General features: G+C 36.2%; 1 protein-coding gene across 1 annotated transcript in view; it reads right to left on the bottom strand.

The window, feature by feature from the left end:
* CHMP2B (charged multivesicular body protein 2B) overlaps window positions 1–16,295 on the bottom strand; it is a 33,485-nt gene that overhangs the window by 1,748 nt on the left and 15,442 nt on the right. Inside the window, exons 2-5 of the mRNA XM_062206690.1 lie at window positions 13,638–13,729; window positions 9,197–9,391; window positions 4,889–4,991; window positions 100–206 (exon numbers count right to left, since the gene is read on the bottom strand). Of these exons, the coding sequence (XP_062062674.1) occupies window positions 100–206; window positions 4,889–4,991; window positions 9,197–9,391; window positions 13,638–13,729 (497 nt within the window). The remainder of the gene's footprint in view (window positions 1–99; window positions 207–4,888; window positions 4,992–9,196; window positions 9,392–13,637; window positions 13,730–16,295) is intronic.

Raw genomic sequence — 16,295 nt, 5'->3', positions numbered from 1 at the left:
TGAATAAAAGATAAAAACATACAAGTAACTGCAAGCACAATTTAAACAAACTAAGTGAAAACAGTGGTCGGGACTATCTCCAGCTGAGGAAAGACATACCTTCCCAGAGATCTCAATTCCAATTTCATCAAGAACTTGATTCACAATATCCTGGCTTTCTTCTTCATCATCAGAGCCATCAAAGATGTCATCAAGTGTGTCATTGACTTGGGGGGGGGGGGGAAGAGAAGAAAAAAGCAGTTATTTTCAAACAGATTTCACGTTGGATTTTACATTTTAGAAGGTAGCCCATCTATTTTGCATATATTTTACATATTATAGAAGACAAATGTAGGTTAGTCAACAAACTGCAAAAGTCACTTTGAAGTGTCAATGAAGTAAATTAATGAACATATTTTTGAAACACTAAATCTGAAAGAAAGTTCATTTCAACACAAATCATCCTATAATAAAACAAATCTACACTTCTATCTTTAAAAGATTAAAACTAGGTGATATCCAGGCTTAAGGGTTTTAAATGTGATTTCACCAACTATATCCACTGAGCTGTTAAACCTAACCAAGGGGGCTGGCGCTGTGACATAGTGAGCTAAGCCTCCGCCTACAGCACCAGCACCCCATATGGGCACTGGTTCATGTCCCTGCTGCTCCTCTTCTGATCCAGCTCTCTGCAATGGCCTGAGAAAGCAGCGGAAAATGGCCCAAGTGCTTGGGTCCCTGCACCCACATGGGAGACTCCAAAGAAGCTCCTGGGTCCTAGCTCTGGATCATCCCAGTTCCAGCCATTGCGGTCATTTGAGGAGTGAACCCGCAGACGGAAGACCTTTCTCTCTGTCTCTCCCTCTCTCTATCTGTATTCTGCCTCTCAAATAAATAAATGAAGACCTTAAATCATTTATACTTCAATAGTAAAGAAAAAAAAAATTTGACTGTGGTAATGGAAAACTAAATGATCACAAAGCTTCAGAGGGAAGAGATTATACCTTAATAGCAGGAAGTAGCAAGTGAAGTAGTCCTGGAAGGATGCATGGGATTTACTCAAAAAGATAGAGGGCCTAGCAGGAGCAAAGACATGGTGAGGCAATAGGAACACAAGCAAGGAAGAGCAAATTCTTCTGTTAGGTTATTTAAAGTGCATGAAGGGAAAATGTCTAAGAGGGAAAAAATTAAAGCGACTGGCCCATATTCGTATCTCCCCTGATAACTGGAGGATGACAGACAAGAAAGCTAGGCTGATATCCTTGTAACCATGTTGAAAATGGGGGTCCCGATAACAGGATAATACTTGCTAGGAAAACAGTCCTTGGCTATGCAATAGGTCAGCAGGATGTTTGCTACCCTGATTTCAGTCACTATAGTAACAAACCTACAGTCTATAAGCTAATGAGCCACAACTCCCTGGAAAATGTCACATAAGGTAAGTGACTGGCTGGGGTATACACTGGAGATGTTTCATAACCTAAACATTCCCTTCAACATAAAATGATAGGCAAACCTCATGAGAAACATTACTTTTCTGAGTCAGGATCTTGTGTCTGAGATGGGAAGAAAAAATGTGGAAGATTATTTAGGATATCCAAGTCCTCTCTCTCTGCTTTGTCTGAGCTTCTTAATTGCCTATTTTCTTCACATTAATAATAAAGCTTGATATTAAGATCTTTGATTTGTAGAAGCATGACTTGACAGATTTTTCACTTTAGTTCCATAGTATAAAGTGAATCTGGAACAGACTAAACAGCTTATGGATAAAAAAATGAACATCATTTCTGAAGAAATAAACTCAAAATAGAATCTGAATTCTAGTTAGTACCAAAATACCCATATAACTTTAAGGGAATGTCACTTTAAATCGTTGGGGCTCAGTATTTTCAATGGCAAAATAAAGGGACTTAACCAAAAAATTGTTTTTTTATTTATGATTTGTAAATTCACTTTGTAGTCAGTAGGAAGCCACAGAAACAATCTATCAACATGTTCAGAGGTAAGCTTTTGGAAAAACAACTTAGCAGTGTGCTATTTGGATGGTAAAGTGACATAATAAGGCAGGAGGGAAATCCATGTTAGAGTTTATAAGTATCTGAATTAGTAAGTGTTATAAGAAAAAAATCAAAGAAGGGGAGAGATGAGAAAGACCAGAAAGTTATAATCACAGATCCACACAGAGAAGGTTGCTTTCAGAAAAATATGCAATAAAACTAATCAAAGATATAACAATGTCTCAAAAATCTTGTTTCTAAAACTTGGATATGAATAAAAAAAAATAAACTGGAGCTACACAGCAAAATATACATTCTAAGTAGGGGCAAGTGTTTGGCCTAGGAGTTAAGATGCTAATATCATCCATTGCAGCATATTGTATTCACTACCCAGCAGCAGATCCTGACCCCAGCTGCCTGCTAACGCAGGCCCAAGGAGGCAGGATGGCTTATGTAATTGGATTCCTTCTATACATATGGAAGAATTGTGTTCCTGGCTGTTGCCTTCAGTCTCAGCTCAGCCTGACCATTGTGGGCAACTGGAGAGTAGGCCAGGCAACTGGAGCTCTCTGTCCCTCTCCCTCTGTGTCTCTCTGCTTCTTGAATTAAGTCAAATAAATAATTATTTTAATAAATTCTAATTGGAAAAAGATATACCTGTTTATACCTTGAATTTATTTTTGGATAAAAATGTATTAATGTACTTTCCTAGGTTACTGAAAATATGAGTAACCATAAAAAAAAGCTACTCTTATTTCAGACTAACTTGCAAAGCAAATGAGAACAATTGTGACAGATATGATCAATACAGATTAAGTGAGGGCTTACTGATTCTTTCCATTAGAGCTTAATGGAAAAATTAATTCCTGCTATCAGACCCACTGATACTTGTGCTATCACTGGAAATCACACAAACATATTAGATACTATGATCATTATATAAATAGCAATTTTCTCAGTCATTAAAAATCTATTGACAATGTTTTGAAGACCTGGAAAAAAATTGTGACTTTCAATGTAGAGGATTGAAATGAAATCTAAAGAACTATGCAATTTTCAAAGGTAAACATATAGTAAGAAAAACATACTTTGAAATAGAACACCAGAACAACAGTGAGTTCTGTAATCTTGATAATCTAATTTGTAATATTTTTACATTGCATGCCATTAAACTAAAATGCCAACAAATAAGCTTACGCAAATTGGCATATTCCCCCATAGTTGAACAAAACTAGAATATATATATATATTTTTTGTTTTGTTTTGTTTTGTTTTGACAGGCAGACTGGACAGTGAGAGGGAGAGATAGAGAGAAAGGTCTTCCTTTCCGTTGGTTCACCCTCCAATGGCCGCTGTGGCCGGCGCGCTGCAGCTGGCATGGGAGGCAGGTGCTTCTCCTGCTCTCCCATGCAGGTGCAGGGCCCAAGCACTTGGGTCATCCTCCACTGCACTCCCAGGCCACAGCAGAGAGCTGGACTGGAAAAGGAGGAACCGGGACAGAATCCAGTGCCCAGACCAGGACTAGAACCTGGGGTGCCGGAGCCACAGGCGGAGGATTAGCCTAGTGAGCCGCGGCGCCGGCCAAAAATATATTGTCAAAACAATAATGCAAGCTTCTAACATGGAAGCACTGATTCAATTTTGACCACAGTTTTGTTCTTAGTGAAAAAAAACTGGCATAGTCTTTTGGGGAAGAATTTGTATTATGAACCAAAAGTCTTATTAACCTTAAGTAAAAGTCTAAAGAGATTTTAAACATTTAGACAAAGAAAGCACATAAGCATATTTTTCCAAAGTATCAAGTACACTGAAAATTTGAAACTAATATTATTGACCAACACAAAGTGCATGATAAATTTAGGTATACTGATGTTACATGATATTAAAGCCATCTTTTTAAAAAAAAAAGACTTCAGAGAAGATCCTTGTTATACTATTATATTTTTGAAAAATAGGATAAGATTCATAACTGTAAAGGTAGCATTTATGAAAGCACTCAAAAAATAATGGAAAAACAAAGTAAATAAATGTACATAATCAGAAGTGATGAAATCAGAATATATCTTTTTATATGTTCTGTGTTTTTGTATTCTCCATATTTCCACCCAAAAACATAATTACTTCATATTTTTTTAAAGATTTATTTATTTATTTGAAAGTCAGAGCTACACAGAGAAAGGGGGGGGCGGGGAGACCTTCCATCCGTTGGTTCACTACCAATTAACTGCAATGGCCAGAGCCGCGCCAATCTGAAGCCAGGAGCCTCCTCTGGGTCTCCCATGCGGGTGCAGGGGCCCAAGGATTTGGGCCATCCTCCACTGCTTTCTCAGGCCACAGCAGAGAGCTGGATTGGAAGTGGAGCAGCCAGGTCTCGAACCGGCGCCCATATGGGATGCCGGTACTTCATGCCAGGGCATTAACCCACTGAGCCACAGCACCGGCCCCAATAATTATTTTATATTTAAAAGAAGAGAATTAACATTAAATGTATTCTGTTGAGGGAAAAAAAAAAAAGAGTTCCAATATCTCTATTTTCAGAACAAAAATATCTTCTGAAGAAGGAGTCCCTGCTATGCTGAAACTATTTAATTTATATTAGGAAGAGCTATTTTATTCACAAGTTGGTTTTGGTACATGAATTTATAAAACTGTGAGACCAATATGTAACAGAAATATGCCATAATATATTTTTTTTCTCAGTTAAACATTGATAGAATTTTAAGCCTCACACATTACCAACCTGAAAATGTACTGAGGCTTTGATATAAGTATCTATCCACAAGGTTGCTCATATCATTTGTTGCTTAATCAATTGTGTCTTCATCAATGAGAAAATGAGCTTGCTAGAAAATCAACTTGGTTAATACGGAGATGAGAAAATTGTAAATTCCATTATGACTTATTAAACTTACTCATTTCTTCAGTCATTTCCATTTTCATGTTTTCCTTCTGGAAATTCTGCATTGTTTGTAATGTCTTTTGTGGATCCATCTTCTTGTTAACTGCCTGCATTGTCTTTAAATATATGAAAAAATTCACATTAGCTGCATAATCATGAACATTTTACTATGGGGCAAGTTCAAAGGAAACATATCAAATATATACAAGCTTTTAGAAAATACACATCCTGTTACAATCAAATGAAAATTGCTAAGTGTTCCAGAAAAAATGAAATACTCATTTGGAAACCATCTGCTTAACATCTACATAATGAAGAACAATGTGAAAAACCTCATCTGAACAGTAGCACAAAAATCACACAATAGAAAACATCATCAACATAAAATTTATTGTTATTCAAATGGGAGAACTAAATTGACCTGTTATGTGGCAAGTAAATAATATCTAAATTTAAAATAATTTTATATTTAATTTTTAATTTGCATTAAAATTTTTAAACAAAAGGATCAGTGCATATGGCACATATTTATCTGATTTATTAACACATTTTAAACATTATTTAAAATAAAAAGTTTTTCAAAAATACATGAAAAGAACTCTTACAGTATATGATTACAACTTATTTTACTTAAAAAAGAATAATGCCATCTACTATGAACATAATTGATTTATATACAAAACATAATATATACATATCATGTGTATGCATGTATGTATATATTATATAGTTAATTCAGTATACTAAAATACATAGTAAAATACTAAAACATGTTGGTTTCAGGTTTCTCAATCTGCATGCATTGGTTTGCTGCAGCCAAACTAACCTTTTCCATGGACACCACACTCTACCCATACCACAAACACAATCTGCCTTTGAAACCTCGCATCTATTGAACTATGCTTAACAAGGCTGTCTCATTTTGCATCACTGCCCTCTAAGTGAACTAGTCTTTTATTTCCATCAATGTGCTATACTCTCTCCTGCAACTGGAGCTTTATATATTTTAGTCCCTCACCTAGAATGTTTCCTCCACTTGTTTTCACCATCAATAATGTAGATTTCTATTTTCACGTCTCTTTCTTAGAGAAGTAGTTTCTGACACCCTAGATCAGAACAGTCTCATTAAATCTTATCACTAGACTACTGATGTAACTTATGTTACTTTAATATCCTTGTTATTGGTAATTCTAATAACAATAGTAATCATGATGATAAAAGAGTACCTAATATCTATGTAATATCACCGTGTGCCAGGCACTATTCTAAGCACTTTATGTAAAATCATATTATATGATATTGAAACTGGACAAAAACTTTATGTACAAGGTATTACCATTTTCCTTATGTTACAAAGGGTAAACGAAGGAATAAAAAGACTGAATAACTTGTTCAAAATCACACGGCTACTAAATGAAGTGAGATTTGAACAAAAGTAGTCTTGTCCAAGAGTTTATATTCCTAACCATTGCAAAAACTACCTCTCAAATGAGATGTTTCTTAAGTAAACTATAAACTCCATGAAGGTTAAGCCCTTGCCTGGCTTTGCTCTTCATTTCATCTGTATCACTTGTTATAGTTCCTAGTAAAGGACCTAAACAAATAGTTGCTGAGATAATATGTTCCCAACCAATTTAAATGAGAATTCCAATGCAGGGCCACAGGAAGCATCTTTCCCTAGCCCTTGACTTTCAGTAAACTGCAAATGAGTAAAGTTCTTCCATGCTACTTCTCTGAAAAATCATGTGATCTTCATATGTGATCTTTTATCCAAATCAGACATATTCAGTTCTATCTATAAAACCAAAAAAGGAAAACAAAAGCTTTTGGCTTCAACTACGTATTTTTCACTCTAAAATCACTAAAATCCATCATGAGTAATTTACAGAGAAAACTTAAACTTTTTAATGTTTTTTAAGATTTATATAAAATGCAAAAAGAAAGATAAGAGAGACAAAAATACACACAGGCAAGCAGATAGAATTCCCAGCCACTAATTCTCTCCCCAGACTGAACTCAATCCAGGTCTCCCAGAGGATTGGTAGGAATCCAACTACTCCACCATCATTTGCTACACTGGCAGGAATCTGGATTTGGGAGATGGAGCTGGAAATCAAACCTAGATACTCTGATGTGGAGCAAGGTATCTTACTTGGTATCTCAACTGCTAGGCCAAATGCTCATCTCTCTCTCTCTCTTTCTCTCTTTCTCTCTCTCTCTCTCTCTCTCTCTCTCTCTCTCTCTCTCTCTCTCTCTTTCTCTCTAATATTGGTTCCTGGGTGGCAGGAACCAATTTTTATGAGCCATCACCATTGTCTCCCAGGTTCCCCAGCATCAGGAAGCTCAAGTCAGGAGCTAGGGCTGGGTATCAAACCCAGGTATGTTAATTCGATTCATGGATGTCTTACTCAGCACCTTAAACATGAGGCCAAGGACCTATCCCTATTTTATGTATATGACATAATGTGTCACTGTGTTTTCTGTACCTCATTAAGATGGATGCATTCTACTTTCATATGTCTACAGTACAAAAGTCAATTAGAGTTGATCCTCATTATTTGTGAATTTGCCCACCTGCTAAATTTATTTGCACTCTCAATTCAGTATCTTTAAGGCTTGTCAGTGGACAGTCAAGAAGCAGCAAAAATCCAAGTCACCCAACATGCCTGTTTCTAGCTGAGGTCAAACAAGACAACAAGCCACATTCTTATCTCAACTTTCATATTGTAACCAAGTGTCCTTTTCACAATCTATTTAGTGTCACATTTTTCCCCTCACTTTGTACTTTTTATTGCTGAGTCTGATGCTTAAAATGGTTCTCAAGTATAGTTTGCACGTGTCACATGGTATTTCTAAGTGAAAGCCGGCCATGATGTGCCTCATGGAGCAAAGACATGAAGTATGATATGTTTCACTGTGGTTGATATAGTGCTGTTGGTTGTGAGCAAAATGTTAATGAATCAGCAATATATATTAAAAACGTTTTCAAACAGAAAAAAGGTTAGGTATAGGCTGGCTGATGAAAATGTGACCAAAGGCTCACAGGAACATAACTCTGTATTACCTATAGAAGCAATGGTTCAATAATCAGAATTTTAGGGTTTGCAACTTCACAGAACATAACTACCATGAAAACAAGAATCAAATACATACACAATTTATCTAATAAAGCCTGTATTTACCGCTACAGCTTTTCCTATTGTTTTTCATTTCCATAATCTCCCTTCCTTACATCTAACAGCTAGTAATATTTTTAAGACTTTGGTCTTCCACAAAGTCTTATGAATTATTGGATTCAAAGATCTGTGAGCTCAATGAAGTTTAGCCCAGACTGCTGTACAATGGGGTAGTTTCCTACTCTGGTATATCTTAAGCTCCACCCAACTGAACTGTAATATCTGTAAAAACAATGCCTTATTCATAGTATTTTATATACAATAAATCACTCATTATGTATTAAATGTTCAAAAATGTTTAAAAAGGCTCAAAGTCTTTAAACACTATAATTATATGAAAATTACACATAAATACAGTAAGTTAAACATAAATTCCTGAGAAAACACTAACTGATAAATCCTTTTGACTATATGCCTGTGTCCTGACACATTCATAAAAATGATCAAAAGTGGGGGGCTGGCATTGTGGCGTAGTGGGTAAAGCTGCTGCCTGAAATGCTGGCATCCCATGTGGGCACCAGTTCAAGTCTTGGTTGCTCCCATTTCCTACTCAGTTCCCTGCTAATGTGCCTGGGAAAGCAGCAAAGAATGGCCCAAGTACTTGGACCTGAGCCACCCACATGAAAGACCTGGAAGAAACTTTTGGCTCCTTGCTTCAGACCAACCCAACTTTGGCTGTTAAAGCCATTTGGATAGAAGCCAGAGGATAGAAGTGCGCGCTCACTCTCTCTATCTCTCTCCCTCTCTGTAACTCCACCTTTCAAATAAATTAATCTTTAAAAAAATGAATCAAGAAGAAATTATTACTGGAACAAAACTAGAACTTACAAATTAATGAAAGAAGCAGCTCAACAATCTTCTGACAATTTAAGGGAATAATACAAATCCTGTTCAAATCAATTTAGTAAAAACTTAAAAGCTGTATGTGACTTTGGGAAACAGAATTTCCAAAACCAAGAAATTTTACATTAAATCTTCAAAAAAATCCAGAATTATTTGAATTATCTAGTACTATAACTATTATACTAAAAATTATACAGATTCTGAACCACACTTAGGAGGTATTTTTAAATCTGATTCAAACATAGATATTTAAGGATCTTAGATAAAATCATAAATTTATGAATACAAAGGCTGCCACTTACTTTTGCTGTGGTAGACATTGCTCCAGCCATCTTCATCTGAGAATTCATCACTTTTGTTTGTGTGGACATAGAAGTGACTTTTGAACTTACAGCAAAAGTTCTTGTTTTCTGTTTCCGTAGATGTACAAGCTGTTTGGCTAAAACCCTACAAGCATCTTTATTACCGATCTTGGCCATTTTCTTAATTTCTAATTCCTAAAAAGAGAAAATAGAAATAAGAGAGTAAAATCACTGATGACTACTCCTCAATAGATCTAACATCCATAATATGGCCTTTCTCCCTGACTGCAAAGAGTAATTTGAGAAAACAATTTATTTCACAGATTTCGGAGAAAACTACTATCTTTATGCCCAATATAAACCAAGTCTAAAAGACAGTACCCCTATAAAATCCAGAAGAAAGTTAAAATAAAAATTCATTCAAAAGTAAGTAGCGAAAAAAGAAACAAAGAGTTGGTAGTACAGGGCAAAAAAAGGTAGAAGATTTAAAGCTAATATAGATAATTACATTAAATGAAATGGTTCATCTTCTAACTCCATTAAAAGCAAACTTTCAGATCAGATAGGAAAGAAAGCCTGGTTATGTACTACCTCAACAAATCGACTTTCAGTATTATAAACAAAGCTAGGTAAAAGAATGGAAAGTATTATTATATAAATGTTAACCAAAAGCTGCAAATCTGGAGTGGCTATATCAATATAAAGTCAAATGAACTTGAGAATAAGAAATATTATCAGAAATAAAAAAGGACATTTCACAACAATAAAGGAATCATTATATAATGAAATCAGGACAACCCTAAATGTGTGTGTATGCACCTAGTAACAATGTTCAAATGAGATACAAAGAAAACAAAGGAAGGGAACTAAATAAATAAGAAAGCTGGAAGTTAGGAAAGGAAAACTAGTACAAAAAACTAAAAACTGAACATTTTCTCCTTAAGGTCAGTAAACGATAGATATTTGCTATCATCACTTCTAGTCAATATTGTACAGGAATTTCTAGGCAGTGTAAAAAAAGTAAGAAAAATAAATTTTTCTTAAAGATAGACTTATTTATTTGGAAGACACAGTGAGAGAGAGAAGAAGAGAAACAGACAGAGGGATGTTTCATAATGTTGATTAACTCCTCAAGTGTCCACAACAGCCAGGTCTGAGCCACGCTGAAGCCAGGATCCTAGAACTCCACACAGATCTCCCAAGAGGGTGGCAGGGACCCAAGTACTGGGGCCATCATCTGCTGCCTTCCCAAGCTCATCAGCAAAAAGCTGAATTGGAAGAGGAGTAGCCAGGTCTCAAATCAGCACTCCATATGGCATGCAAGCATACCAAGAATGGGTTTAGCCCACTACACCAAAATGCATACCCCAAAGAAATTTTTCAAGATTGGAAAGGAAGATACTAAGATTTATTTACTCATGATGACATGATCATCTATGTAGAAATCTCACAGAATCCACAAAAAAAAAAGCTACAGGAATAAATGAGTTCAAGAAGGTTACAAAATTAAAGATGAAAATACAAAAATGTAATACCTCTCTGTATACAAGTGCAAAAAAAAAAAATCAAAATCACTCTTAAAATACCATTTATCATCAAAAAATATAAAACGTGTAGGAATGAATCTGATAAAAGAAGTGTAAGACCTGTGTAGTTATAAGTACAAAGAACTGCTGAGAAAAACTAAAGACAATCTAAATAAATGGAGAGATAGAAAGTGTTTATGGATTTGAAGACATAATATTAATCTCCCAATTAGAACCTGACCTTTTTTTTAGAAACTGACAATTTATTCAAAAGGAACAGAAAATATCTATAGCCAAGCTAATTATGAAAAAGGTAGTACAGGCCGGCGCCGTGGCTCAACAGGCTAATCCTCCGCCTTGCGGCGCCGGCACACTGGGTTCTAGTCCCGGTCGGGGCACCGATCCTGTCCCGGTTGCCCCTCTTCCAGGCCAGCTCTCTGCTGTGGCCAGGGAGTGCAGTGGAGGATAGCCCAAGTGTTTGGGATCTGCACCCCATGGGAGACCAGGAGAAGCACCTGGCTCCTGCCATCGGAACAGCGCGGTGCGCCGGCCGCAGTGCGCTACCGCGGCGGCCATTAGAGGGTGAACCAACGGCAAAGGAAGACCTTTCTCTCTGTCTCTCTCTCTCTCTCACTGTCCACTCTGCCTGTCCAAAAAAAAAAAAAAAAAAAAAAAAAAAAAAAAAAAAAAAAAGAAAAAGGTAGTACAAAGTCAAAGCATTAATATTACCTAATTTGAAGAGTTACTTTAAAACTATAATAAACAGTTTGGTGTTGGCTTAAGAACAAACAAGTTAGTGGAAAAGCACATAGTCGGCCAGCGCCGCGGCTCACTAGGCTAATCCTCTGCCTGTGGCACTAGCACTCCGGGTTCTAGTCCCAGTTGGGGCGCCAGATTCTGTCCCGGTTGCTCCTCTTCCAGTCCAGTTCTCTTCAGTGGCTCAGGAAGGCAGAGGAGGATGGCCCAAGTGCTTGGGCCCTGCACCTGCATGGGAGACCAGGAGGAAGCACCTGGCTCCTGACTTTGGTTCAGTGCAGTGCGGCAGCTGTAGCGGCCATGTTGGGTGTGAACCAACGGAAGGAAGAGCTTTCTCTCTGTCTTTCTCTCTCTCACTGTCTAACTCTGCCTGTCAAAAAAAAAAAAAAAAAAAAAAAAGAAGCCATTGTCCAGAATAAAGTTCACATGTATTTAAAAAACTGACTTTCCTCAAAGACAACAAGGGAAAGGTGTGAGCAACAAATTTTGTTGGCACTACTAAATTTCCTTATGTAAAAAGTGAACTTCTACCCTTAACTTACACCATACTGAAACTTAATTCAATGTGGTTTAGTTTTACAAGTAAGAACTAAAACTTTAATACTTCTAAGGGGGAAAAAAAAACATAAGAGAAAGCACTAGTCGCTTTAGATTAGACAGATTTCTTAAGGCAGGAAAAGTTCTAACTATAGAAGAAAAGAATACTATATTGTATCACAAAAACAAAGAAAAACCTTTGGTTCCTCAAAAGACACTTAAGAAAATGAAAGACAAGACCAGGAATTTGAGATAATATTTGTGAAAAACATAAACTTAAGAAAGCATTTATATTTAGAGTATATAAGAAACCATTACAACTGAATAAGTTGATGGAAAAAATGAGTAAAATATTTGAAAAGATGCTTTAGCAGAGAAGATATGCAAACTGCAAACAAGTAATTGAAAATGTGCTCAGTATCACTAGTGATGGGGATACGTGGTTTAAAACAACCATCTACCATAAACCCACTGGAACAGCTAAAATTAAAGACTGTCAATATGTAGGACCAGTGCTGCTGGTGCGAGGGGAAAACATTAGAGCTACTTTGGAAGTTGTTCAGCACTTTCTCATACAGTTAAACACACATTTACCCCATGACCCAGCAATCTTACTCCTAGAAATATACCCAAGAAAAATAAAAATGCATGCTCACAGAACTTTGCTGAAATGTTTATAGTAATATTATTGAAAATAAAAAAGATCTGAAACAACCTAAGTGCCCATTGCTTAGAAAAATGGACAAATTGTGAAACATCCACACAATGGAATAACACTCACCAATAAAAATCAATATTGATGCATATAGAAATGTTGATTAACCAAAAACAATTACACTAAGGAAAAGAAATCATGTTTTTAAAAGTTCATATTATACAACTCAATATTCTACAAATATAAATTAACCTACAGAGACATCAGTATTTGCCTCACTGGGCAGAAGGTAGACAAGGAGGGGTGGGTAGAAGGCATTCCAAAGGGCATAAGGGTATCTTTGGGGATGATGGAAACACTCATTTGACCGTAGTAATGGTTTCATGATTTAACATGTATGCCAAAATATATCAAATCACACACTTGAAATAGGTAGTCTGTTGCTTGCCAATTATGCCTCACAAAAGCTTTTTAAGATTTGAGACAACATACATTTAAAAACATAACATAAAGAATATTTAAAGACAGGCTAATAAAATAAAAAAAAAAGTATATTTGCTGTCATAGACACTATCTTTAAGTATGAAGCTAGACACCTAAGAGTTAATGTAATTATTTTTTGCAACCCTCTCTGTTTCCCATGACTATTTTAGCTTTGCTGTTAACTAAGAAGACAACGGTTCTGTTTCATACAATATTTCTTTGTAGGCATTTATGATGTACACAGCTGAAGAATAATTTGGTTCCATAATCAGTAGAATACACACAAAGAATCTCAATAAAAGTCAGCAGAATGACACTATAAACAAAGGTAAGCAGAAAACACAGGAAGGCATTAAATGCCATGTTTTAGTCAAGTAAATTACTTACCACCTGCTATGTGCCTTTTTGCTAGTTAGCTAATTATTCCAACACTAATTTCCAAATTTGTTTGAAAAGTTAAACTGAAATTTAATGTTCTACTTACCAGCTGTTTTTCTTGTTTCTCTAAAGCTGCTCGATCTCTGATTATAGCTCTCTGTGTACCTCGTAATTCTCGATTCTGTTCCTTTATTACATCTAAGAGAACCACAAAAGAAACCGAAATTTATGAGTTGTAAAATTTTAAATATGCTTTAAAATATTAGACTCAAAGCTCACAATTTGAAAAACAAGAAACACTGACTTAGCAGATGTTAAACTTTTCTCTTTCAATTTAACTCACTAAAAATGTGTTAAACATTAAAACTTGTAGAAGATGAATATAAACATGCTGTAGTCTAAGGTTTAACCAAAAATAATAAAACATTCCTTAGAGAATTGATTAGTATAATCAATTAATTAGTAATAATAAATAATGTTTTATATGGCACGTCTCCATCTCTCTCTCAGATGGGTCATATATTTATTAAATCTTTTTTTTAACTCACAGTAAGTCACACCATAGTAAAAGCATAAACCTTTCAATGAGGCAGATCTGGGTCTGAATCCCTTTTACCATTTGATTATTATGCAACTATACATGATATCACATCTTGGAAAAATTAATAAAAACACCTAAGACATTTTATTCATAAAGGATGGTTTTTAATGAGTAATTAACATCTGAAATGTCCCCTAGGTATCCATTCAATTATGTTTTTTCTAATTTATCTCAACTCATCAGGTTTCTGTAGTATTATCTTTTGAAGAACTGAAGTGTACCCTAAGTCTGATAGTCTGTAATTCAGGTCAGTTTTACTAAACAGTGACTTCATCAAAAGTTCACGGATATTAATGTTAATCAGTACCAATACTGATCTCTTACGTCAGAGACCTTTCTCAGTGCTTTACATATATTAAATAATTTAATGCTCAGAATAATGCTATGGAGTTGATTTTTCTACGATTTTATACACAAGAAGATTGAGTGTTAGCAAGGCTAAAAAACTTGCTCTAGGTGACACTGGTGGCAAGCAGTAGCCAAATTTGGATCTAAGCACTCTGCCTTCTGAATCAGTAACATTCACACTGTACTAAATTTTTTAAATAATGAAGTATATTAAAAACAACAGAAATGCTTTTCAGCTTAGAGCCAATAAGATCTGCGGCTCTGACCTGGGCATCCTTCGACTCCAGGGCAGCTCTTATTGGCTCTAAGCTGAAAAGCCCTTCAATCAGCCCAACTTCCAAAGTGACCACTGCAGCTGAGGAGATGGCCAAGTAGGGTCAGCAACATTGCAGGCAGAACTGTAAATTTCTTGTTAGAGATGCCACCTGACTTTACCTGGCCAGCTCTCCTCCCAGGCCAGCCAAGTAATGAAAGTCAACAGAGTGCCTTCCCCTAGGAGGTTCACACCTCCCTTAGGATATACCCCATGGGAAGAGATAGATAGGTCTGGGCCTCTTAACTTACAAGGCCTAAAGCCCACCAGATTATTATCAAGCCCTTTCTATCAGGTTCTATTTGCCTCTCAATCAGAAAACTTAATTGTAGCTTAGACAGCACCTTTCTTAGCTCCTCTAATAATGACTCTGTCCTTTCTTCTAGACCCTGTCTAGCGCACTTGGGCCTCATTCCTTTGTAATCATAACCTCTACTCTACCACCAATGGCTCTACTCCCAACCTGTGTGTACTGATGGTCCTCTTCCCCACTTAATGCTGTATAATTGTTCAAACCTGGTAAATGCCACTCTTAGGATCATTGGTTACTATCTTCACTCTTTTATGACCTTGTCTAAATATGATCAGAGTCGGCAAACTTGGAAGGCTTCCATAGCCTTGGCAACTCATGACGACAGCCTAGGGTGGTTACTGGCGTCATACACTAGAGTGTCAATTTGTTGGGTCAACAACAGCAGTCACTGTGCACTTGCTCCTCATGTGGGATCTCTGTCCTTAATGTGCTGTACATTTTGATTTAATGCTATAACTAGTACTCAAACAGTATGTTTCACTTTGTGTTTCTATATGGGTGCAAACTGTTGAAATCTTTATACTAAATTGACCTTCTGTATATAAAGAGAATTGAAAATGAATCTTGATGTGAATGGAAGGGGAGAGGGAGCAGGAGAGGGGAGGGTTGCAGGTGGGAGGGAAGTTATGGGAGGGGGAAGCCATTGTAATCCATAAGCTGTACACTGGAAATTTATATTCATTAAATAAAAGTTAAAAAAAAAAAAAGCAATGACAGTATCTTCATCAAATGATCCTGTGACAACTGGATAGCCACATGAAAAGCAATAAAATTGGAACCCTACCTCCCAGAGTATAGAAAAAAGTAAAGAAAAAGCAATATCTCAAATATAAGAACTAAAATCACAATTTTTTAAATGATTTATTTTATTTTTGAAAGGCAGAGCTAAAGAAGATTTAGAGAGAGTAGCTTCATCAGAGTCTCCCATGTGGGTACAGAGAACCAAGCACTTGGGCCATCTTTGGCTGCTTTTCCCAGGCCATTAGCAGAAAGCTAGATCGGAAACTGAATCTGAAGTACAGCAGCTGGAACTTGAACTTGAGCTCAGAAGAGATGCCAGCATTGCAGGAAGTCACTTAACCTGCTATATCAGAAGGCCAGCTCCAATAAGCTTCCCCCTCCCCCTTTTTTTAAAGTAAGGGAAACCTGTCATTGTTAAAGGACTTTTTTTATTCTTTTAAATATTTAT

This window comes from Lepus europaeus, chromosome 2 (assembly GCF_033115175.1).
Source record: "Lepus europaeus isolate LE1 chromosome 2, mLepTim1.pri, whole genome shotgun sequence".
NCBI lineage: Eukaryota > Metazoa > Chordata > Mammalia > Lagomorpha > Leporidae > Lepus > Lepus europaeus.
This window is presented reverse-complemented; position numbering and strand designations above follow the sequence as displayed.